Here is a 23,753-nt window from a genome sequence, read left to right as displayed (position 1 = left end):
AATAATCTGTCTTTAATGTCTGTGTCCTCCTGGCAGGACTTTCTACTGAACAGGAAAATGAGCTGCCGCGGCGATAAAGAGATTTGTCGGCAACTAGCAGGTATGCAAACTGTTTAATACTGCACAGAAAGAAAAAACAACAACAACACGCGACTGCAGCAGGATACTGAAACATCTGAGAGGGCATTTGTGAGAATTTTGTTAGATGTCACTTTCACGACGTGACGCATGTCCTGTATTACCTCCACACAGCACTGCAGAGTGCCTTTGTGTGTTGTGCGGGTGTAGCTTATGTTAATTCTCATGTGCTTCTAACAATATGTACAGTATTTTCTTTTGCACTATAATATATTACGTTCATGAACTGTTGGTTTTTGTCTGCCTGTGAGATCATGACAGAGTGTGTCATGTGAGAGTGTGGCAGCATTTGGTGTTGTCTATACATGAACTAGATCACACTTGAGCATCACTTTGCAATAGGTAATTTCACTTAGGTGGTATATGTAAAATCTATAATTTCTAATATCTTAAATTACACGTTACATAAAGTGTCTAAAGCAAAAACAAAAATGCCTGTAGAATATTAAGTGAAGGAAGAGCCTCTTAGGATATGAAATAGAAGTGGTGGTACTCCCTTTATTCACATGTGCTGTGTATATCAGCTGGTATTAGCAAATGATGAGGTATTACATTTGTTCTTCCCTATTTTCATTCATCCAACATTGCTGCATCTGCACGTTAATTTTCTGTTACTAGATTTTCGAGAGGACGAGGACAGGTGAATGTCAGGAAGAACCGCCTGGGTAATACCAATAGTTAGAATTCCAACATGATGTATTCATATCAAATGTCCAGTGTTTGACTGTGATCACAGATCTTTAGAGTAACTGTAATTTCCACGATTGCCTAATTTATTGCAGCGTATAATAAATGTTTGTACAAACTGTCAGATAATAATTATCTTGTATTCAAATATCTGCTGTATAATAATCACATGAATTTTGTTCATGGGACAACAATCTGGTCAGTGTGAAATAATCATTGTCACTTGTCCTGGGGCAACATGATGACGAAACTCTGCGAACAGATCATCCTTTAAAAACCCAATAAGATGGCATGATACCATACAGATATGTGGATTCAGACTATTGTAGCTTAATTTGATTTGAAGTGTGTTTATCCCCTAATAACAAGTGATTCATGAAAATAGATTCCTCAGGCTGCTCCTCAAATCATTTATAGCCAAATGAACATGCATTTAAATACAAAGAGTGTCTGGAATAATCAGAAGTTACTGTACGGTATATTAATTGGGATTTGGCCTGGCCTACTCCTTTCCCTTTTACCAGCGAGTGGCTCCTCTTATCCTTCTCTTATCTCTGAATAGAGTGAATCAGTGTGGCCAGCTGAGCAGTCAAACCAGAGAGCCAGGGGGAGCACCTGGCCTTACACAACTATCTGATTAGAGGACGTTGCAGGCCATGCTGAACCAGGCCGGGCCAGGCCAGGCAGCGGCAGCAACAGCAGTGCAGATCAGCGAAATGAACTGAACGAGGTTAGTTCTACTGCACCGTGGCCTCCCTCAGAGGCTCAGAGCAGCAGGTTCAGATCAAAGCAATGCCAAAGCACAGAGCAACCTTATCAAGCCAGCAGTGCAGAAGTGGAGTGAAGAAACTGTAGCTGCACTGGTTCAGAACAGCTGATTTGTGTTCTCTGAAGCATGCATTTAATGATTACGCTCTTATTATCTACAGTTTCCCGAAGCTACCAAATTGGCTTACGAAGAAAGAGTCACCTGACGTATTTTATCTCAGCTGACAATAGCGTGAATGTTGACGGCGACACAGTAGAGTGAAGGTATTAATGATGTCTACACACACTTAAATAAATAGAGTGTTTTGAATTTGTCATCCCCTTACTGTTTTCACAAAATATGGTTTGCAGATGGCAAGATATAAACCATATATATTATAAATAATGATAATATTAAAATGTATTTTTTTTACTGTAGCACTTTTCATAGCATTCAATGCAGCTCAGGGTGCTTTATACAAAAAAAACTAGTTAAGACAAAATAGAACATGTTAAGACAATAAAGGATTATGATAAAAGAAAAGACATGGTTAAAACCCATTAAATGCGAGGCCATAAAATATGCATATAGCACACATACAGAAAATAGAGATGAATTGAACCTTCAACATGGTTAAAAGTGTGTAAAAGCATAAAAAAGAAGCTTGGTTGGTGAGACCAATGGACAATGCAAGAATTGAAATCCAAACTTCGACAGCCACATTCAAACTCCAGGACTTACATGTTCAGATGCGACAATGCATGACTCATTTTAATGCAAATATTCCTCAATGAATTGGTTTTCTACCCTGAGGTTGATACTTATTAGGGCATGTGAACCAGTGAACCAGTTTGACTCCCAACAGAAGAAAAATTAGGAAAAACAGAGTAATTTGAGATTACTTGTCTAAAATGAAAGCATTTTTCAGACATGAACTCTGGAAAATGTCTGGAAAAGTGGGTCTGTTTGCCTTTCATATTTGATAAACGCAGCAGTAGATAGTCTGAGTCAGACGCCTTCACAACAGCAGGAACATTTGCGAAACAAGAATGATGTCTACAACCACAGCATAGTTGTTATTTTTTAACCTACATATTAGTTAGTTAATAATAAAAGGTATTACTTAGAAATCTTATGCATACAGTAACATGTTTACAAGGGTGGTCTGAACAATGTTTCATGGACGTTTGACATTCAGGTTATGTTGAGGACATTATTATTGACGCAGCTCCTGAGGTCAAAGGTCAGTCCTTCCATGACTGGTTTATCACCAGTTTTTAAATGTGTCAAGGTTTATTTAAAAAAGATTATCAAATTGACGATTTGTTTCAGAACAGAGGCCCTGTCTGGAAGGGGCCCTGTGTTGGAAAATAGTTTGAAGACCTTTTCTACTTTGGTTTCTAGTTAATTATTATTGTAACCATGACACTGAGGTCCTTTAACCTTAGAGAATTAGATTTTGAAACTCCTCCTAAACCCAAAGGAAACTGTGACTGTTTCGCAACCGTAACTATGTGTTTATTAATGTTACTATGACGACGACTGGGCAGTACTGTATGTCTACCATTGGTATGCATGTGAGGCTATAGGGACAAACGACCTGTATGGTTGTTCGGGTAGGTGGGCTGCTTGATTAACAGTGTTGTTGTCATAGGTTTGACTTGAAGGATGAGTAACTTGTCTCGGCACAAACAGTTCGGTGGCTTTTTTTCTCCTTCGCCACATTCAGTAAATGATGACATACAATAACTGCACACAGTGAACACAGACCCTCAGGAATTCATATGTCCATGCAGGCAGTAATAATTTGGCTCAGTAAACTACAAAATGCAGTCTCCACTGCGTGCCCTTGACACTGAAGACTCAGAGCATTTTATTTCACTTCTAACGCATGTGACGAGAGCTCTTGGTATCTACCAAGATTATGTTTAACATGTAGCTTGTGTGCTCCTGGAGTTACATGCTGTGTCATTTAGACTTCATAGATATAGCTGCCTGTGTGATGAGGAACAGCTGAATACAGAATTAATACAGCACACAAGTTTGAGGACGACAACTGCTTTGACAGTGATAATCTTTACCATGAAGTGTTTATTCACGAGATCGTGTGATAAAAAGACAGACAGTGAAAAAATGCACTGAAAGATGATCCAGTACGAAGTACATTTAAATCACACACCTCCCCGTGTTTCTCTCTCAGATAAACGTGCACAGACAGGTGTTAAAAGGTGTTGATGGATGTCCTCAGTGAGGGAGTCGTTCATCTTCGTAGAGCCCTCTCTTTTAAAGGATTGGTGTCAAAACACTGGCTTCTAATGGATGACTTGTTCAGACACGACCACAGTTGTGTCTTTGGGTTTTCTGTCCAGAGGTGACACAGGTAGTCTCAAAGAATTCATTATTAAATACATAGATGACTGAATGAATGAATAACACATACGTATAGAATCGATAGTCATATTAATTAACTGTGGAAAAAATACAGTGTGAATAAAACAGACTTCGCGAAGGGTGCTTTTTGAAATAAAAAATCTATCTTGGAATAAAAAAAAATATCTTAAAATTCAAATATAATGGAACCGAATGATGAAATTAATGACAAATGAGCTGAGTTTTGATAATTCCTTCAGCTTTGTCACGTTTTTAAACAATTTGTTCAGGTAAATATTTATTTCACAATGTCTTTTCATTTGTTATTTATAATATTCACAGACATTTTCCGTTATTAAAATAACAAAACACTCCTCCAGTGCATGGGTTTGATGTACTTGATGTCGTGGAAGGATTATGAGAAGATGGGCTTCGGCCTGGGCACAGGCAAGTAAAAGAATACAGTTGCGTCTCTTGTAGTTAATCTTTGAAGGCATGATGTGTCTCTTTGCGCTTGTCTTGTGTCTCTTTTTATAAGTCTTTGTCACTATGTGGACAGTCTGTGTCTCCTTGTGGACCGCATTTGTCACTTTAAGTTCTGCTTTGTGCCCTTTTAGTCGGTTTCTTTGTAGTCGTTTTGCATCTCTTCGTGGTAATTTTCCATCTTGCTTTATTTACTTTAAATCGCTTCTTTTATCCGTTTTGTTTATCACTAAGATCGTGTTGTTTATCTTTGTGACAATCTTTCGCGTATTTGTATTTTGTGTCTCTTTGCGTCTCTTCGTGCTGCCGTTTTGTGTCTCATTTTAGTCACTTTTTACCTTTTTGTTGTCATGTTGTGACTCCTTTGTTGTTGTTTTGCACCTGCATAATTATTAGTTTTTTCTCTCCTTAGGGTCATTTTGCACCCTGTTGTCGTATTGTGTCTTTGTTGTGTCTTGCAATAACCAATTGTGCAATATTTATATTTAGACTCCACGTGCAACTATTGCTACTGCTCTGTATATAGTATTTATAAATCTTTTTTATTTAATGTTATTATTTTGTTATATTTTGTACATACTATTGCTTCTTTGTACATTTCTTTTGATATTCTTCTGTCCACTTTGCTGCTGTAATGCCCACATTTCCCCATTGTGGGACGAATAAAGGTTAATCTTAACTTAGGAAAAAAAAAAAAAGATATATTAGCAATCACTTCATGCAGGGACTTTGGGCCCTTGACTTCCTGTGCTTTAATCCACCCGTGCTCGAGGTAATCCGAGGGGGGACTTAGTTCTGTACCGATAAGCGTCGCTGCTGGATCGATACCGTGGTCGACACTACTACAAGAGGTCGCTGGCGGCCGCGGAGCTGTAAATTCTGAGTTTCGCCGTTGCCCCTGAAGGCGTCAGTTCCCGGGATGTTCAGTGCCCTCCCCCTCCTCCCGCTCCCCGCTCCCCGCCGCCGCCGCCGCCTGCCGCCCGGGGCCGGCTGCTGGCTGCTGGCTGCTGGGCTCGGGATGACGCCACCTCTCGCTCCGCCCCGACCGACGCGAGCTCGCTCCTCGCGTTCATTTCATTCCTCGTCTCATTCCGAGCATTCTTCGCATCTCTGTCAGTGCGCGGAGCGACTCACCCACCTCCTCTTCCCGGCGGGCGCAGAAAACACCGCAACAACTTGACGTAAAAAAAAAAAAGAAAAAAAAAAAAGAGTACCCCTCAACACCACATTGCCAAAAGAAAGGGACATTTTTTTTGTTTTTTGTTTTTGATATGACATATCAATAACGAGGTAAGTTTCGCTCCAACTGGCGGTAGACTTGTGTTCCGACCGAATGTGTCCTGGCGTCTGAACGCGTCGCGCGGTGTTTCGCTCCGTGTCAGTAGCGCTGGCTCGGCCGGGTCCAGGCGCTCCGACGCACCGGTGGCCGGGTCTGCTCGCTGCGGCCACAGGATGCTCCACTCGCCGTCGTCGCCCCCGTGGCTCTGACGGAGCAGCCGAGGGGGGGGGGGGGGGGGGGGGGGGGGGGGGGGGGGGGGAGAAAAAAAAAATCGTTGACATTTCTCACATTTTTGTGAAAAGAAGCCTGATTAACGCCCCTATAGGAGGAAAGCAGCCTCGGTTGCCATTTGCCCAGTGTCAAACCCCCCTTTCAGGAAACTCCCGGCTGGGGATTCGGGGGAGAAGTCAAATAAGAAGCCACACGCTTGCACCCGGGGAACAGTTGTTTCGGACAAGATGACGGTTGAAAACGTTGCTGTTCTTTCCTCCCCTCCCGCAGTTCGCTCAGCCGGGAGCCGCCGGAGCTTTCGCCGCAGCATTTTCGGACCAACTCGGAAGAGAGGAAGCCCCCGGAGAGACTTGTTGCTGCGACGCGTTTGACGGCGCCTGTGTAAAAACCGCCATCGGAAGTTTTGAGTAAGTACATAGTTATTTTTTTATTTTTTTTGAAAACGTGTTTCACTTTTTCTGTGCAGGCTCCATGTTGTTACTGTAACTCTCACGACACCGACAGAGCATGAGGGGAAGGTCAGCAGCCCCCAAACTCCTTCATTGTTTCATGTCAGGGGCATTAAAGAGTCCAAAAGCTGACAGTTGGACACAAACACTGGACTAGATCACATTTCTTTTTAAGGACGTGTGTTCACTGTGAATAGTATTAAGAGCGGCCTAACATGATCCTTTCACTTCATCGTTGGGGAGGAAGACAAGCTGGAATAGATGTCCCCTGTTATATCCCCCTCCTTTACAAAATAAACAGATTATGCCTCTACTGATGATTCTGTAAAGGGCAGTTTCCAGTTATTCCCGTAAATTGAGATCTTTCCTTGTAGAGTTTGTGGAGCTTTCATCTGGGGTTTCCTTCATTGTTCTCCTTTCCTCCCTCTGCTTTGGGAAATGCCTGCTCAGCTAAAACTGAAGTCCCCCAGCTGTGGGCCAGCAGTGTGTGTGTGTGTGTGTGTGTGTGTTTTTGATTTCAGCCACATGCCTTTTTTCACGTGGACTTGCCGGACGTTACACCGGCTGTCGTGTGGAGGGACGGAGGGATGGATGGCGGAAAAAGCCAGATGCATCCGTTTAGCTACAGTTAATGGAGCTGCAAAAGTTGGTGCACAAACCCTGTTGCACCCGAACACTTGCTGATTTCCTCTCCGGTTACTCTCCAGCCGCGGCTGCATTACATTGTCAGATTTGGTTTGCCTGGACCAAACAGCCCGGGTCAGGTCCCCAGGCCACTGTTTACATGGCTCAGATGTGCTGCTGTGATTTAATTAAAGCGCCCATATACTTCATTAATCAAGCACAGGATTGCACAACGTGTTCCCCATCTCCGAATTTGTCACCGATCTTGAGGAAATGTGACTCGCAGGAATATGTTTTTTTTTTCCTTCTGAAAGTTGCTGTGTATTATAATATCAGAAGGGACATAGCTGAGCAATGGGGTGAAAAAAAGACCACATGTACAAGCTTTAAAGGAGATTCTTAAACAAAATCCTCTTTCTGTCTCTACTTCCACTGTGGCGAGTGCCCAAGTTCTCTGTTTTCCTAATCTAAAAGAGGCTTTTTTTCTCTCACAGTTTAACACAGCTGAACATTTTATGCAACTTTGAAGAAAAACAAAGAAGATGAAAAAACCAACATGCTCCTCATGTCATTAATGTGAAAGGGGCTTCTATCATTTACAGGGAACCGTATGAATGCAGTCAGGCGTAACCCCAGACATGTCACAGTGTAAATCTGCTTGCTTGTAAGAAAGAAAGAAAAAAAGTAGGCGTAGAAATAGATGCTTTGTTTTCAGCTTATGCAACCAGTGGACCTGTTGGACGGAAGCCTGCATAACATTTGTGGAAGAATAGGATGTTGTCTTTGTTCGACCGAATGAGACTTCACTTCTGAAACGAGGAGTTTTCTTAAACTCCCTCTGCTTTGTGACCGGGCATAACGCAGCACATTGCCTGTAGTTGGCTAAAGAGACGACTGCATCTGCATGTTCAGTAACACAAAGAGATGGAGTCAGTCTTTCTGCACGCTATTACTAGTCTACATTTTCAAATAATGTGGAATTAGTTCAACAACTTGAATCATAAAATTATTCAGGTTGTTCTGTGATCTACTCAAGAGAAATGTAAGCAGATGCGGATAAATATGTGGATGAGAGAGGGTCGTGCTTCAGAGGCCACACGGGCGACGTGTAACTTCAATACATTGTTCGTTCAGGTTGTTGGTTCCCTTTATGTTCCCTTGCGGAGGCCTGAGGGCGGGACTAAGCTGAGTGTAGTCTGTCTGTAGTGAAGTACGAACAGAATAATGCGCTTTTGTGAAGCAAACAGTGGACTCTGTTAATTCTTTGGGTAAAGTGAGACCGTTCTTTTCTTGAGCCTTAAACGGGAACGTTGTTTCGGGGTCTTTGGTTTTCAGAACATTGTATCTTGGCCGAACGACTGTCAAATGTATTTTGAGATTTCTAAGGAGATATTGGAAATATAGATTCCTGTTTTTGCTTTCACAAGGCAAACATTGACCTCCCCCTGACAGAGACGGGGTCCTGTGTGCCTGGCATGTTTATACACATATCAGTCTTTGTGCCAAACTCATTTTCATGTATTCAAAAATTCCTTTGCTGTGGCTTCAATGACTCAGACTTTTTAATTGTCTTTGCATGTAATAATAACAGAATGTGACCACGTTTACTTTTGGCACTTGGAAATATATTTTCCAGATGTATCAGTTAGTGTAGTATGGGGATGAACCCTGGTCCCCGTATCATGTGCAACAGGTGCCAGATGATGAAATTATTTTTCAATGTTGAATCTCATTTTTACAAAACTGCTTTTTAAATCCACTAGTTTGAATTTTAATTTTAACATTAAGTTTGAGGTGCTTGTGTTCTGATTTAAACATGAATATAATCCTACATTTGGGCTCTAGGTTTTTATATATAGTATACGTATTTAGTATATGATGTTAAGGTAACATCTATCTGGTACATCATACTGTAAGTTCTGGTTAACTAGTGTTTGTATTCACAGTAGTAGAAATGTGTTATCTTGTTTCAAAAGGGAACAAAATGTCTTGGATTTTGGTTTGTTGTTTTGCACCTTTTGTTAACACTTAACAGATTTTCCATTAGGTAATTACAATATGTTTGAATGGCTCAGATTATATTTTTATTATAAAATTGATTTTATACTGTCAGCAGTTAAGGGCTTTGATAGTTCTCAGTTTTTGGGCATTATCCAAATCACACATACATGAACAGACAATTGAAATTTTCTGACTGAAAATACAAATGTATGTGTAACAGCACATGCTCTCTATTTATAGTAAGCACCTGTAAAATCCCACATGGGAATGTGAACACATTATGTGCCCCATATTTTAATTGAAATGATAATACCCAATATATATATATTTTTTCAGGAAAATTCCAGGCTAGAAAAATGATCTGTGATCTGTAATTGAATCTGGACACATGGTCATTAATTGTGTAATTGGATGTGATATGTGGCAGGGCTCGAATCGCATCAAAACATCAGTGTTCTCCACGGTCAAAGCTCGCTTTGAAAAACGAGGACACTCCTGCAGGCGTCCAGACTGTGTGTGCCCTGAGGTAAACCCTGAGCTAGAAAGGGAATTTTAGAGTATGTGCTGCTGCTCAGCAGTTTGAGCAGGGCCCGCTGAGGCCAGTGTAGAGAGAGAGCCACCAAAAAGGAAAAGCTGGCTCAAAGCCACTGACGTCATCTAAGTAAATCTGCTTCAGTACTGCAGCCATAAAATGACTGCCAGCTACCAAATGCACTTTGGCCTTGTCAACTACCTTAGTGGTGCAACACAGTTTTTTTTCCCCCTCTCCATGTGCATACTCATAGAAGACTATGTTAAAGTCTATTGTTGTTCTGCTGTGGTAGCCTATTCATTCATAAGGAACAAATCATGTTTGATATAAAGGCTTACATGAAACACAAAATGATCGAGTCTCTCTCACCACTTAAATATTGCACTCTTATGATGTTTACCATATGGCAATCTCTACTAAACTATATAATTTCTATGTAATCTATGTGGTTTGTCTTCCTATTTTAATTTTAATAAAAAGACAAATAAATGAGCTGATTCGTGATCACTCGCAGATGAATAGCAATATGTGCTCCATGATTCATTACATGACTCAGTTTCTCAAACCACTATAAACATTTTGAGTTCTTAACCACAATGAAAGAAGGAAGTCTCGGCTTCAACAACTTCCTGTCTCTGGTGGCCATAGTAGCTGTCGTGGTGTTCAGCTTCCCACTAGTGAAAAGAAACCCACGGAACAAAGGCTCACAGTCACTTCATTTACTGAAAGTGTGTATAATTTGTGGCTTGTATTCAAATGTGGGTTATTCATTCTCTCGGGCACTGTATTCCCTAGTGGTTGCTTGTAATAAAAATTCCCACAAGACCTTTCATCAATGGCCGTAGTGTTTTTATCATGGCTGACACAGATCAGGCAGGCTCTCTGAGCCCTGAAGGTGCCCCGGATTCAGATAGACTGGAGGGTGAGCTCCCAACAGTAATATGCAGGCTGTGCCCAGTAAATTAGTTTGGAATCTGAGCTGGGAAAGAGCAATGGAGATCTGTTTTGTCCAAAGGGCTTGATGTTGTCTTTTTTCCCAAGGAGCACATGTGCTCCTCAGTTGAACATTTGAAAAACCTTGAACAAATAATGTGTTTTTCCTTAATGAACAAATACAGGGAGACGTTTTATCGGTTGGCTGATGAAAATCAGCCTAAATGAGCTTTTCACAGATATTGGTATCAGCCTTTATGTTTGCAGATATGAAAACCTTTATTTCATAGTATAAACAATGCAGAAAAGCATGTATTATTCATAGAAATTATATTTTTTGTCATAGGGGTGCGATAACGTAATCGTCATTGTTGGCTTTGGTCTTTCCGTGGGGGTTAACAACATGAAAATTAGACTTGGTGACTATTTATCCTAATTTCACTGTTTCAGCATTCAAAATATACAAATCATGGTTATTGGATTTTTTAAAAGTAGCCAGTTCTCGGCTCCTGACATGTTCAAGAAAATATGGACAACTCCCTTTCCTGTTTTGGCTTCTCTGAGCATCTTTTTATAGTGTTTGACTCAAAAAGTATTTGTGTTTAAATATATATAAATATATGAACCCTCAGTCATTGCCAAAATAAAGTCGCTTTATACATAACTTGTATGTAGAAAAAAATGTATCACTGATTGTTAGTTTCACCTTTCTCTACAACACCTCTTAGGAGGCTGTTTTATTGACTGATGGTTCCAGTGTGGTAAGAGTTGCCGTGGCAAAAAAAGAGAGGAGATTGAGAAGAGACAATAAGTGCACAAGGGGATAAATAATGACGAGAGAAGCGGAAGAAAAGATATGGTAGACAGTGTGAACTGGCAGAGCCGCATGCAAATGGTGGCCTTCATGCTCATCACTGTGATTTGTTTTTTCATGCCCGTCCGCACGCGTCCTGAATGAGCCAGTGGCCAGCCCTCGGCCTGCTCTGCTCTCATAACTGTCAGGAGATCCTTTATCTGACGGACCTTTATTTACAGCTTTAATTTCCTGAGCTTTATGTGTTCCGCTCTCACTCCACACCACTGTGACACGGGCGAATGCTGTCTGGAATGCACTGCAAATTTTTTTGATAGGCAAATGTCCCCTGAGTTTTCATTACATTTCGTGTTTGAATGGTAAATTGTATCCTCAGAAGGAGAGATTTTTGTCTCCTAGATTAAAGCCAATTTTTCCCTCTGTTGCTCCAAGTGGAAGACCTTAAGCTATGCCTCTTCTCTGGACCGGCGACATATCTGATGCTGTCCAGGTCATGTTGTTGCTGCCTGTTTCTTGGTCTGATGCAGGTAGAAAGGGCTGCTTTGACAGAACCTGTAAATCAATCCCATTCTCTAGCAAACAAAGATTGATCCCTCAGTGGCCTGATGGTTGCTGGGTAGTGGGATCCAGGACTCAGATTTGAGTGGGATGATATCAGACAGATTCATGGCACCTAAGCCTGACGGTTCAAAGAGGCATGAAATAAACACTAGGCCACTGCCAGTAAAAAGAAGCAGCGTAAGTAAGCTTTCTCTCCAGTGGACCTTTGGAAATGGCTATTGAAAATCTTGTTTATTCATTCATCTGTTCTCTAAATATATAGATTTTTTCATGCAACAAAATCTAACACAGGATCAATAGTTTTGTACAGAAATTCTTGCATAGTTTAGTGACATACTTTTCTGTTTGGAAACATTTTGACATGATTGTGGTAAATAAAAAAATCCCTGCTATCCAGCCCATTTCCATTTCACAAATTAAATGGTAGGAGGTTAAGTGTGTGCTTCAAATCACATTTTTAATTAAAGGCTTGGGCTAATTTTTCCTTTCTTTCTGCAAACTGTTTTGATGATTTAAATTTATTTCAACTCTACCTTGAGTGGTAAAGCTTTCTGAATAACTTCAAAAAGTATCTCCATACATTTTTGTTTAATTTTATTTTTCCGTGTGTTCCCTCGAACTCTCAAGGTCCTCAGAGACCTGCTGTCAGGGACTTCATTCCACAAACATGCTTTTCACGAGGTAATTAATTTGTTTTAATTACAGAAACTAGATGGAATTTCATAAACGTCTGTCATTGTGAAATGTTCATAGTTGGTTATGTGTTGCTCAAAATGGAATACTTTCGACATTGCTGTTGTAATTATGCAAAAGCCAGGATATGTCTTTATAACACGCCGAAAATTTTGAGTTTTGAAATCAAAAGGTAATTATAGTTCTACATGCTGTGGCCTTAACTACAGTGGCCCATTATGGGGTGCACAAAAGTCATTCACAGCATCATTATTGCGCCCTCTGAGATAACGGCACAAAAGAACTCCACGTGGAAAATTACATTTGAGACCTCTCATCTGCTATTTCATTACCTTGCTCTCTCTGATGGGTGAAATGGGTTCTCTTAATTTAAGGAGCTGGATTCCAGCTTGGTGAGTGATTTATGTAATCTCACGGTAAGTGTAATTTCCCACAATGCCATGTCACAGCTACTGCTCTGCTTAGCTACCGCATTCACTTATTGCATTGTGGGCCATCCTTACCCTGCATCTCACAAATAAGACCATTTCTATGGTGCACACCCCGCAAAGACAGAAGTATGCAATTATCTGTAAACCACAAGTGTGTCTATGGGTGACATTCATACCTTCTTTTCACAGACATAATTAGTCCGCAGATTCTGAGGCACTAAGAGACTGTCGTCAGTGACATCTCTGCCAGGTTATTCGCATGTTGCACATGGCAAAGACATCCAATTGATGTCATGGGATTCAAAGAAACTAATCTCTTGAAGACAGGATGACTTTTGTGCTGTATTATTTCAGTGTTTGTATGAGGACAAGTAAAAAAAAACAAAAAAAAACACCTTCAGGTGAAATGATAAGATATAGATAACACTTGTATCACTTTGTATATGTTGATTGTCTATTTTCTCATACCGGGATTTAAAGGAAGAACTCTGAACTCACATGTACTGTACGCACATGAATAACCTTACCCCAGCTCCTTTTCTTCAATATCCCACCACATCTCACATTATACTGTGTGTTGGTAATAGTTTTAACATTTTATAAACAACATTGTAGTTTTGACAGTGAGGCATCAGGGAACAGGAAGTGAATAAGTGTAAAACCAGGTGTAATGCATCGTTGAAATATCTTGGATTTGCTGCAGTGTGGTGTTCTACAGATTTACACTTGCAGTATAATGGATGTCTTATAGAGAAAGGCATTATGTGCACAATTCAGTTTTAATCTGGGCAATGTAGTATATTGTTAAAGGTACAGTGTGTAATATTTAGAAGAACTTATTCACATTAATTGAATATATTGTATATGCATAATCACCTGCAACAAAGAAACAATGTTTTTTTCATCAACTTTGAATGAGTTAGATAAAGTTACATAAGGTGGACCCGACCTCCGTGTACGTCGCCATGTTTGTTACCTCTTGTTGAATACGTTTGCACAAAACAGTCCAGAATACGTTGCATTCACGTTGAATTTTCAGTGCTGCCGGAAACCGGATATGGAATTAGCGGTGCGCCACCATAAAGTGTCCCTGTCGGGTGCTCAGTTGGTTGCGGTTTGCAACTTTACCATCAAATGCCGCCAGAAAATTACATAAACTGCACACTGGTGCTTTAAGGTATTTCACAAAAAGGTTCGCAGATGCTACATTTTCAAATGATCTGTAAGACATTTTCGCCAAAAGAAGTTTTCAGTATTGGTGCTTTGAATGGCAATAATTCATTGAACTATTTGGAGTTGAGTGATACTGTTATTAATTATATTAGCTATGTTAGTTTTCAAATTATATGACGGAATAACATTCATTTGAATATAGTCTAATGTTAACACCTCTTGTAGGCAGCCATAAGATTAGCATGATGTTGCTAATAATTTATATATTTGTTGAATGCAATGCCTAAATCCCTTTTAAATTATGAGCGTTAAATTGCATTAGTCTGCACCCATATAAATACAATATTTATGTTAATATAATTTGCACATTCTCTGAACATCTGTTATTTGCATAAGTCTTAGTAATCCTTTAAACTTTCTAAATTTGTTGACAACGTATTCCTGTACAGTATGTGTTTCAGAAATATACCAGGATAAGGTAGAACAGCAGAACTGCAAGACTCTGACAAACAATTCGTTTGAATCACAAGAAATCCACAGAAAATATTACCCAGGTGAACAGAAAAGAGATTAATCTTAACATTCTCAAATTATTGTAAGCGACGCATTTCTGCAGCAGTGGTTAATTAATACTGATGTAGTTTTTATATGTTTTACTTGTTGTCAGGTAGAATAGTGGGTGGAGTCAAGGTTTATGTAAATCATTCCATGTTCATGTAACAGTAGTAATTTCCTGTTATGTTTTTGGAACAAAGCACCTGCAGAGAAGGGAAACATCAGTGTGTAAGAATAGATTTGCTGTAATGGTCTGAGCCACAAAGTCACTAAGGACTACGTACAGTATCACTCTATCAACTATAACATACCGAAGAAGTAAAACACAACCAGTGCTCATACAAAATTTACAGAAACTGATAGAGAATAGATATTTTTAGAAGAGGTTTAGAGGGATTCATTAATAATGTTTGATAACGTGTTAAAAAAAGCATGACTTATAATTCAAGGAATGTTTTTGTTTTTTGGCTTTACAAAGTTTTATTGGAACGTAGCGAAAACAACCCTGTGATAAAAAAATTTTTATCCAAAGTCATGGATTTCTTGACTGTACTTAAGCTTTTTAAAAACCGCAGAACATCATCATGCTATTACAATGTAAGCTGGAAGTGATTACCAGCACAGTATATCATTCGGTTGGGATGAGAGGAGCATATCTATAAAGAGTCCCAGCCTTTTAGTGGTTGAAATGGGATTTTTTTCCCCCCTCCATCCCTCCCTCATCAGTTTGTGAGTTAGTTCTGCAGTGTCAGCAGTCAGCACACAAAAACGGAATTCAGTAAAAGCTCTCTGCTCTCCGGGAGTTTTTTTTCTCCCCCCTAACAGCTTGCTCCCATCCCCCCCTTTCCCCCTCATGAACTGACATGCTGGAAGAAACATATGCCACTATTCCCACTTCCTGACAGCTTGTGCTGCTTGAATAGGATCTTGCTCAGGGAGGAAGCAGTTGTCTGGAAAGAGTGGAGAGATTAAGGAAAGAGACAAACCTCCGGGATTTTTCTGTAAAGGAAGTAAAACATCAAGCTACTGTAGTTTAAATAGTGAGTTAAGGGTAAAGACAATAACAGCCTGGCAGCTGACACAAACTCTTGAGATTGCTTTTCATTGGAAGTCCAGTCTGGTTCTGGGTTTTGTCCTAAGCAATACGCAGGAGGATGTTACTCAGAATAAGAGTGACTTTGACATCATTTTACACCAGAGAGTAGTTGCAGTGACACCTCTCATTTTGTGTAGACTAAATCGCCCCCTCTGCAGTGACAGCAGCACATCGGCATGACAACAGCAACAGCTGGAGTCCTCCTGACAATGTGTTCACTGGATATGTATAGACACATTTGACATTTGGCCAATAAACAATCATGTTTTTACTATGTTAATGAGGAAATAAGGCACAAAGCCCAATTTAACACCTCAGCTCACAGTGTGTTAAGTAGGAGCAGTTGCATTAAAGGAGACAGCACTGAACACCCTTAGAAAATGCAGCTGAAACAAGTCCAGTTCATACAAAATATCATATATTTTTTCTTCACCAGTTGGTCAAATGACAACTACGTGCATGGATCCCTTAACTGGGAACTTGCCTTTCAGAAGATGTGTCTTCATTTGAATTCTTCCATTTTTTTTTGCCTTGGAGACACTTCTTTGAAACATTAAGTGATTTACATTATTTACCCTCAACCAAGAATTTTTTTTCTTGCTTTGAGTTCACCTGTTTGCTTGAGCTGTGCTTGTTTTCCTTAATTCGACATTTGCATTTGCAAGATAACCCATTAGACAAACAGATCAGGGAGTGGCATGAGGGAAAAAATATTAAATTATTTATATTTTTATAAACTTTTTTTCCCCCCGTAAAGTCCTATTTATAGTTCTTGTACCTGCCTGGTTGCGAGGATCTGCAAACCAAAGCGTGATGTCCTCATCTGTCCATTATCTTGAGAGTCGGTGCAGACCAAAGTTTAGGGTCGTCCAGACTGCTTTAGGGGACGGTACACACCAACAAAACATAGGTGCACCTGTGCAGATACCCAGTGTACTATGAACTGAAACATTTTCACATCTTCTGGTTGTGTTTGTTTTTGGGGCTTTGTCCACCGCTTAATAAGCCAGTACACCTCTACCAAGCAAACGGTACAAGTATAAACTCTCCTTGAATAAAGTCTCTACTTGATGGATGAGGTATGTTCTCTCTGCCAATGCTCAACACAGAACCTACGAAGCCAGTTCGGATGTCTCCTTTTTATATAATCTGACTCTGTCTCTCAAAGTCTCTTGAAGTCCTGTGTTGGACTCTGGCTGCTAGTGCCACTTTATCCAGAATACTGCATAAAGTGGCACTTCAAGAAGGCCACACGGTGTATATTGAACGCATCACTGCTGCATCTCATTTTACCACCCACATGCCCAATAAAATTACATGACCAGTCACATCTGTGCATACACAAAGTTGTATTGTGTAATACTTATTTCCCATAATATGTGGGATAATCTTCGGGTTTATATTAACTGGACATGCTACACATTCTGTTCCTGATGCCTTCACCACGGAATGATACAGTCCTTGGTTTACTAGCTGCAGATTCACCCATGTTTTTGTTGGACTCGTCCAATAGCTGAAACTTTCAGCGGTTGTGTGAGCAGCTTGGTCAGACACACAAAGGGGGCTGGTTCTTGGACTGTTCCACCGTCTGCAAATTGCTGTTTTGTTGTGATGCCTTCAGGTCTCCAATCCTCTTTTACAAAACAGGCTCATCTTGCTCTGTGTGGCTTGAGTGTCTGATGTCTGTATGCACTCATAGTGTGACAGCAGTGGCTGACTTTTGTGACCTCTTCAGATCAGAACACCCCCCCCCCCCCCCCCACACACACACACACACACTTTCACTTTTACAGCTCCGACTTGCTGAAATGTTTTCTTCACAAGCACATTTCACACATTCAAACTGGAGACCATGTGCATTTGCTCAAGGGCACCTCAGTAGTGCCAATGAGGGAGTGTCAAAAGCTTCTTTGTCATTTCCCATCCCAGATGTATTGCTCTGGGCAAAACTACAAACTTTAAGGTGACTGTTATGCTTTGGTTCTTGTTACAGCTTGTAGAAATGCAGAATGATGGTAGAAAAATGAGCAAATTGTGAGCAAGGCTATGCACAATTTTTGTTTTTACATAAAGTCATAATGGACCACCTTATGATCTCTAAACACGTTTTGAACCTCTGTGCCCCGTCATTTATGAGAAGGAAGTTACACGAGTCCATGAGAGAAGATGTTTCAATTGTTCAAACTCATAACACCCATTGTAAATCAAGTCAACAATATTCTTGGTTATGTCCAAGTCCGTTTGCCTCCTTTTGCTACATATTGTGCTCTCGACTGACAGTATGCACTGTGTTTTTATTTGTTTTGTGTAGAAGCAGATGTCCACTGTTCTGTTGTGGAGAATGACAGTTTGGTTGTGTTTGTTTATTTGGGAATTCCAGGTCCCTAGTCTGCTCCAGGCTTCAGCTTGGAGAGCCCAACCGCCACGATTGATCCCAGCAGCTGGAGCGGCAGCGAGAGCCCTGCCGAGGACCTGGAGAGGATGAGCGACTCGGCTGACAAGCCTGTAGACAATGATGCTGAGGGAGTGTGGAGCCCTGACATTGAGCAGAGCTTCCAGGAGGCGCTGGCTATCTATCCTCCGTGTGGACGCCGGAAAATAATCCTTTCTGATGAGGGAAAGATGTATGGTAAGTACAGATGTGTTATCTGCATTTCATAATATTCTAATACGTGAGAACTGAAGCAGCTTAAAGGAATGATTTGACATTTGGAGATCATTTGATTTCTTGTTTCAGTAGTTTAGCTTAGTATAAGTACAAAAAAACTTTGAGCCTGTCTACATCGCAAGGTGACAAAATTGGCCTTGCATCTCACTTTTTATTCCTCGTTTACTTAACCTGTAAAGAAATAAAGTGTAAAAACAACAACTTGTGCTTATGCAGGTATCATTTCTTAGCCTCCAGGAAGTAACCGCAACCGGCCAAGACTTATACTGGCACATAACCTCACTTAGGTGTTTGTATGGATTGACGGCTGGCTGTAGTTTCATATTCAACCGAGACATGACAGTATCAATCTCAATTTAAATGAAGCAAAAAGAGTGGATAAGTGTATTTTTCTATACACGGTTGTGTCGAGTGAGGTAACATTATAAGAATTATAAGAATATCAAATTGATCTGCGTGTTCTGTGATGGTGGCCGTAGAGCCACTACTCTGGTTCACAGAAGTGCAAGTTTATAAGTAAAGCAGCATGAACTATTAGTCAGTAGCAGATGGTACTGCGGCTGCCACCAGCTGTGCCCCCGCTCCTCCCTCTGATTCCCCCAATTCCTGGCTTGGTGATGTCATGGAAAGAGGGAATATTTTCTCTCTGTGGTGTTGGACCGTCTCACAGCCTGTCAGTGTCAAGTGAAAGCAGAAAGCCCCTCTGAGCATTCGCTCGCAGCTGTCATGTGACCCCTCCGGCCAAACAAAATGTAAATTCTAGGAGTTGCAGTGAAACCCCTCAGCTGCCACGACAAAGATGTGAGCTCCAACAACAGGACCCTCCCCACTGTCTCTCCCTCCAATTCCCCCCGTCCCCTTACACAGCGGAGCTGCCAGAGAAGCCGCCCCACTGCTGTGGATTAAAGCATGACAATCCGCTGTTCTAGAGTTATAAATGAGCAATGCTAACCGCAGGCCTCACTGTAACTCAACGGACATTCTCAGTGTGATGCAAATGTTCAGCTTTCTGGCGAAAAAAACCCCCTACAAGTATCAAAATGAAAGACCTGAAGTTTAGGATGTAAGTGCCTATCTTCAAAATCGTACAATCATATTAGATAAACAGATAATAATTATAATTATAACAGGCATTGATTTAACATAAACCAGGCAAAAGGAGGCAAAATACAAGACATTCTACCTCATGAAATGAAAGCTAATAGACAAAAAGATATAATTCATAGACTGAAAAGTGTAGTTTCTTACTCTGGATTTGAAAATGATCGTTACTCAAGAGAGATTCAAAACCCCAATAACAAAGCCAAAGAAAGGTTTTGTTTTTGTGGTGTTGAATCCACCTTAGAATCTGCTGAGGAGACAACTGTAGGGTTAGAGAGACGTTCGTCCTGCCAGATGTGCTCTGTATCTGGTTACACGTTGTCTCACCAGTAGCAGAATCCTTCGTCTGCCTGTCTAGTCTTACTGAATCAGAAGTGTTAGATAAAGACTAGATACTACGTTTTCATACATCTGCAAGTGTAGTAACAGAAAATGTGCAACAGATGGTTTAAATGTTATGAAATTGTGGCAGAAAATGGAGGCAAACGCCTAATGTTCAGATCAAGAAGTGCAGGGCTCTTTTTGTTTGTTGGGGATTAAAGCAGTCCTCTTGCTTAACGCACAAGAGGTTGATAGGATTATGTCATGGTTTACCATTGGTCTCATGAATAGGTGTTTTTCCAGGGGACAGTGGTTGTTACTCAGCCCTGCAAATGTTGCTGAATCCCATTGCAAAATTCCTTTATGCCATGAACTTTGAAAGTCCCTCAAATCCAGGAAGTTGTCATGGGTCATTGTCAAAGAAAAAAAAAGTAGCCTTGTTTAAGTTTGAATGGACTGAGACAGTTCATTATTAAAATGCATTGTTTACTAAATATAATAACTAGACCTGGAACAATTTAATGGATTGTTATGGCAGTATGGACACAAACCTGACTTGTTGGGCTCTTGGTCATTTGAACACTAGAAATATGGACCTGGTGAAGCAGCAGGACAATCTAGCAGGACTGTATTGATGCCCCCATTCACGTGCAATTGTTTTGTACCCATATCCATGAATGTTAAACAATTAAGCCACAGCTGCAGGGAGCGGCCAGTTTGATTACTTCAGTGTTATAAACCACAATGAACTCAGTGTTGTGAATCTTTTGAGGAATGCTTGGAATGTGAGTCACTCCATCATTTTCCATTATACCTCTGGCATATTTGCAATTTTGTGAGGAAAATGCCAAACGCTTGTTGCTTTTGTCTCAGCCATTGATTTCCATATTCTGCTTTTTCTCAAAATAAGCAAACAAATTTGAACGCCCTGCTGTCTGCAGGGCAGTATTATGCAAAGGTATTTTTAAGCATATTGATCAATATAAATTTAGTTTGTCCCATTTAACCCTAAAGTACGTCTGTGTGAGGATGGAAAATGTCACTTCTTCCCTATTGTCAGTGCAGCATGGGTTTGATCAAATGTGTGAAATACTGTATTGTATTGTAAAAATCCGTTTTTAGTGTTGTTGCAGAAAGCATTTATAAAGTAGGATAAAAACGTTGCATTTTAGTGTGCTGTTTCCGTCGATCCCTTAACACTTATTAGAAAGACCACATAGCATTATGGCAGTTTTACTATTTAGAAAACTTGTTTGGAAAAATATAAAGTTAAATTCAAGCCCTGGTCTGGATGCCCCCAATAAAAAAAATGCTCTCTTTGCATTATTTTTGGATGCCTCAGGTTTCCGTCTGTCTTAGCAGTGTACACTTCTTTAAATACCATCAAAGACACGTGACCAATAAAGTGCAGCTCCATGCTGCTATAAGGGATGGATTTGTTCAAAGCAGTGGTTTGCAACTGGCCTCCCAGAAAATTTGGATAATTTTTATTTTATTTCCCAATGTAATTTTTTTCTGCTTCAATTCGAGCTGACATATCTCTATATAGCTGATATGTAATGTGTAGTATGAAAACTTAATGCTAATTAAATAAATCATTCAAATTTATATATAATCCATGCACGTGAAAAACATTGACCCAAAAAATCTGTGTAAAAACACAGAATCCGGCTGGTCATGGACGCACAACAGCTTCATTGCCGATTGGACACACCGGCTTAGCATTCATGAAACCATGTAGGATGAATGTATAAAGACATTTCTCTTGCCTAGTTATCTTAACATCTGAACGTTTAGCAGTCGTCACTCTGTGCACAACGCAACAAAAAATAAAAACTGTTACATTATATTGTAGGCCTTCTTGAGGGGGAGGGTCACTAATGCCAAGGATTATTAATAATATGTCAAATAATTATTAAAATAAACTTGGCTCTGGAGAGATCAAATAAGCGGCCAGTCATTTTAAAAATTTGAATACACATTTATTATTCGCGATATGGGAGATAAAACAGAGATTGTTAAGAGCGTTTCATGACTCAAATAGGCCATTAACGGGCCTATCCACTGCCTCTTTCATATTTCTCAAGTTATTTTTATTTAATCAATTCTCTGTGTAACCTGCGTTGTGTGGACGAGCTAATTTCTGCACCCGACTCTGATTTCGCAACATAGAGAATGACAACATAGGGTGTGCTAGCAAGGAGGCTAGAACCTGTGGGTGCTAGCGTCTGTAGCACATCTCTTAAGGTGTCAGGGAGTGAGTTACTCACTGCACAGCATTACCTGCTGGTTGTCGTCATATCCTGTGTGTCTGAAGGCGGTCAGTGCTGCAAAGTGGTAAATGAAGACACTAGTCAGATTATATATCACGGCCTTAGCTCTTTTTGTTTCTGACTGCACAGCACAATTAAGGGACAGTGGATCATTAAGCATCTGTTGCAAATTCCAGGTGCATTTTTATAAATTGATTCCCTGAATTAGTCTGAGAATATGTTCTGGACCGCCATCTAATGGTTTAGAAGAAAAAAAAATATTGGCGGGCAATGTTACTTACCGCCCCCTTGGTCTAAAACATTCAGGGAGTTGTCTTTCAAAAGGGTTCAGCTAACCACGGTGAGGCTGACTGGTGCTGTAATCCACTGGTCCATAGGGTTTGTCACAAACACAGACTGACATCACACAAAACCTCTCATGGCATCTAAGATGAAAGTTGGCTACACGGAGACAGGTATTTTGTTGTCGAGAGACCCTGGGGAAGGCATAGTGTTCCATACACAGAGCTCATCAGAAGAGGAGCCGCCCTGAGTGCCCTTAAGCCCTTTGTTATCTTGGGGTAGAGTGCAGTTAATTAGCAACAGTCTCTATAGCAACTGTGTTGCGGTACAAAACAATTTCTAATTTCTGCTTCTTAGCTTATTGTTGTGTTTCGGATATGCTGTCACCAGCGTCGGCTGGAGCCGTGCCTATTCTCTGAGGCTAATTGTGACTGCAATGGGAGACTACATCTGCATAGACTGCATCACCCAGCGTTTGCCTTGGCACCAGAGTTTACTTAAGAGAATATTTTAAAAAGTAAAGGGAAATGGAGGGCACTGGCCCTTAGCCAAAGGCCTTAGATTCTACACTTGCATAATTCACCTGCTGTGCTAGGCTGCATTCATTTATCCCAGAAATAGACTTGATAAATGAAACAACACGTTTCTCTCAAATTGTATGTTTATTCATCGAGTTATGTATTTGCACTTGCCCCACAAGCTAAATGACAGTGGTGAATTTTACTCAGTTACTGCTTAAAAAGAAGAAAACAGGTCTTTATTCCATCTTTTGACAAATAAATATGTAAATACTCACTCTGCTTGTGGCCTATACCACACCCATGTCGTGTCTTTCTTGTTTTTGCTGAGGCCACCAGTTGTATTCCATATCTGAGCTTTAACGTCTTCTCAAACAATAATGGTGAAGACGTTTTCCCCTTTCATGACGATTTTTAGGTACTTGTGCCATTTGACCTGCTATCAGTCTGGTTCTGAGGAACAATAGCAGTAACCATTATATTATTTTACATATTAGAACATGTAATAATAAATACAATTAACAAATGAAAGCCATAGATATTGTGCTGCTCCTCTTTCAGGCGTACTACTGGCCTCTGTCTGCGTGTTACCTTTGATGTAAAGCTTTTCCTGTTACCATACTGCTGTTTGCTCTGCCATCTCAACAGTGATCCAGCCCAGACCCCTCCTGTGGGAACTAAGTGGCACTTGGTTTGCAGAGATGCCAAGGATGAGTTAGATATAATGAGCAGACCTGGCTTGCCCCCGATGGCCCAGCACTGTGCTCCTCTGGGTCTCGTCTCACCGGGCCG

The 23,753-nt window shown here is 40.5% G+C and overlaps 1 protein-coding gene across 7 annotated transcripts in view; it reads left to right on the top strand.

Moving 5' to 3' along the window:
- The first annotated feature begins 5,347 nt into the window (after window positions 1-5,347).
- The window catches only part of tead1b (TEA domain family member 1b), a 45,187-nt gene continuing 26,781 nt past the window's right edge, over window positions 5,348-23,753 (top strand). For 2 of the 7 annotated variants that reach the window (XM_035628310.2, XM_035628309.2), the window contains exons 1-3: window positions 5,348-5,716; window positions 6,207-6,343; window positions 18,179-18,427. In XM_035628310.2, coding sequence (XP_035484203.1) covers window positions 18,280-18,427 — 148 coding nt within the window. In that variant the 5' untranslated portion in view covers window positions 5,348-5,716; window positions 6,207-6,343; window positions 18,179-18,279. The remainder of the gene's footprint in view (window positions 5,717-6,206; window positions 6,344-18,178; window positions 18,428-23,753) is intronic. The other 5 variants (XM_035628313.2, XM_035628311.2, XM_035628312.2 and 2 more) reach the window with 4 other exon arrangements.

The sequence above is a fragment of the Scophthalmus maximus genome, chromosome 4 (genome assembly GCF_022379125.1).
Source record: "Scophthalmus maximus strain ysfricsl-2021 chromosome 4, ASM2237912v1, whole genome shotgun sequence".
NCBI classification, from domain to species: Eukaryota; Metazoa; Chordata; class Actinopteri; order Pleuronectiformes; family Scophthalmidae; genus Scophthalmus; species Scophthalmus maximus.
This window is presented reverse-complemented; position numbering and strand designations above follow the sequence as displayed.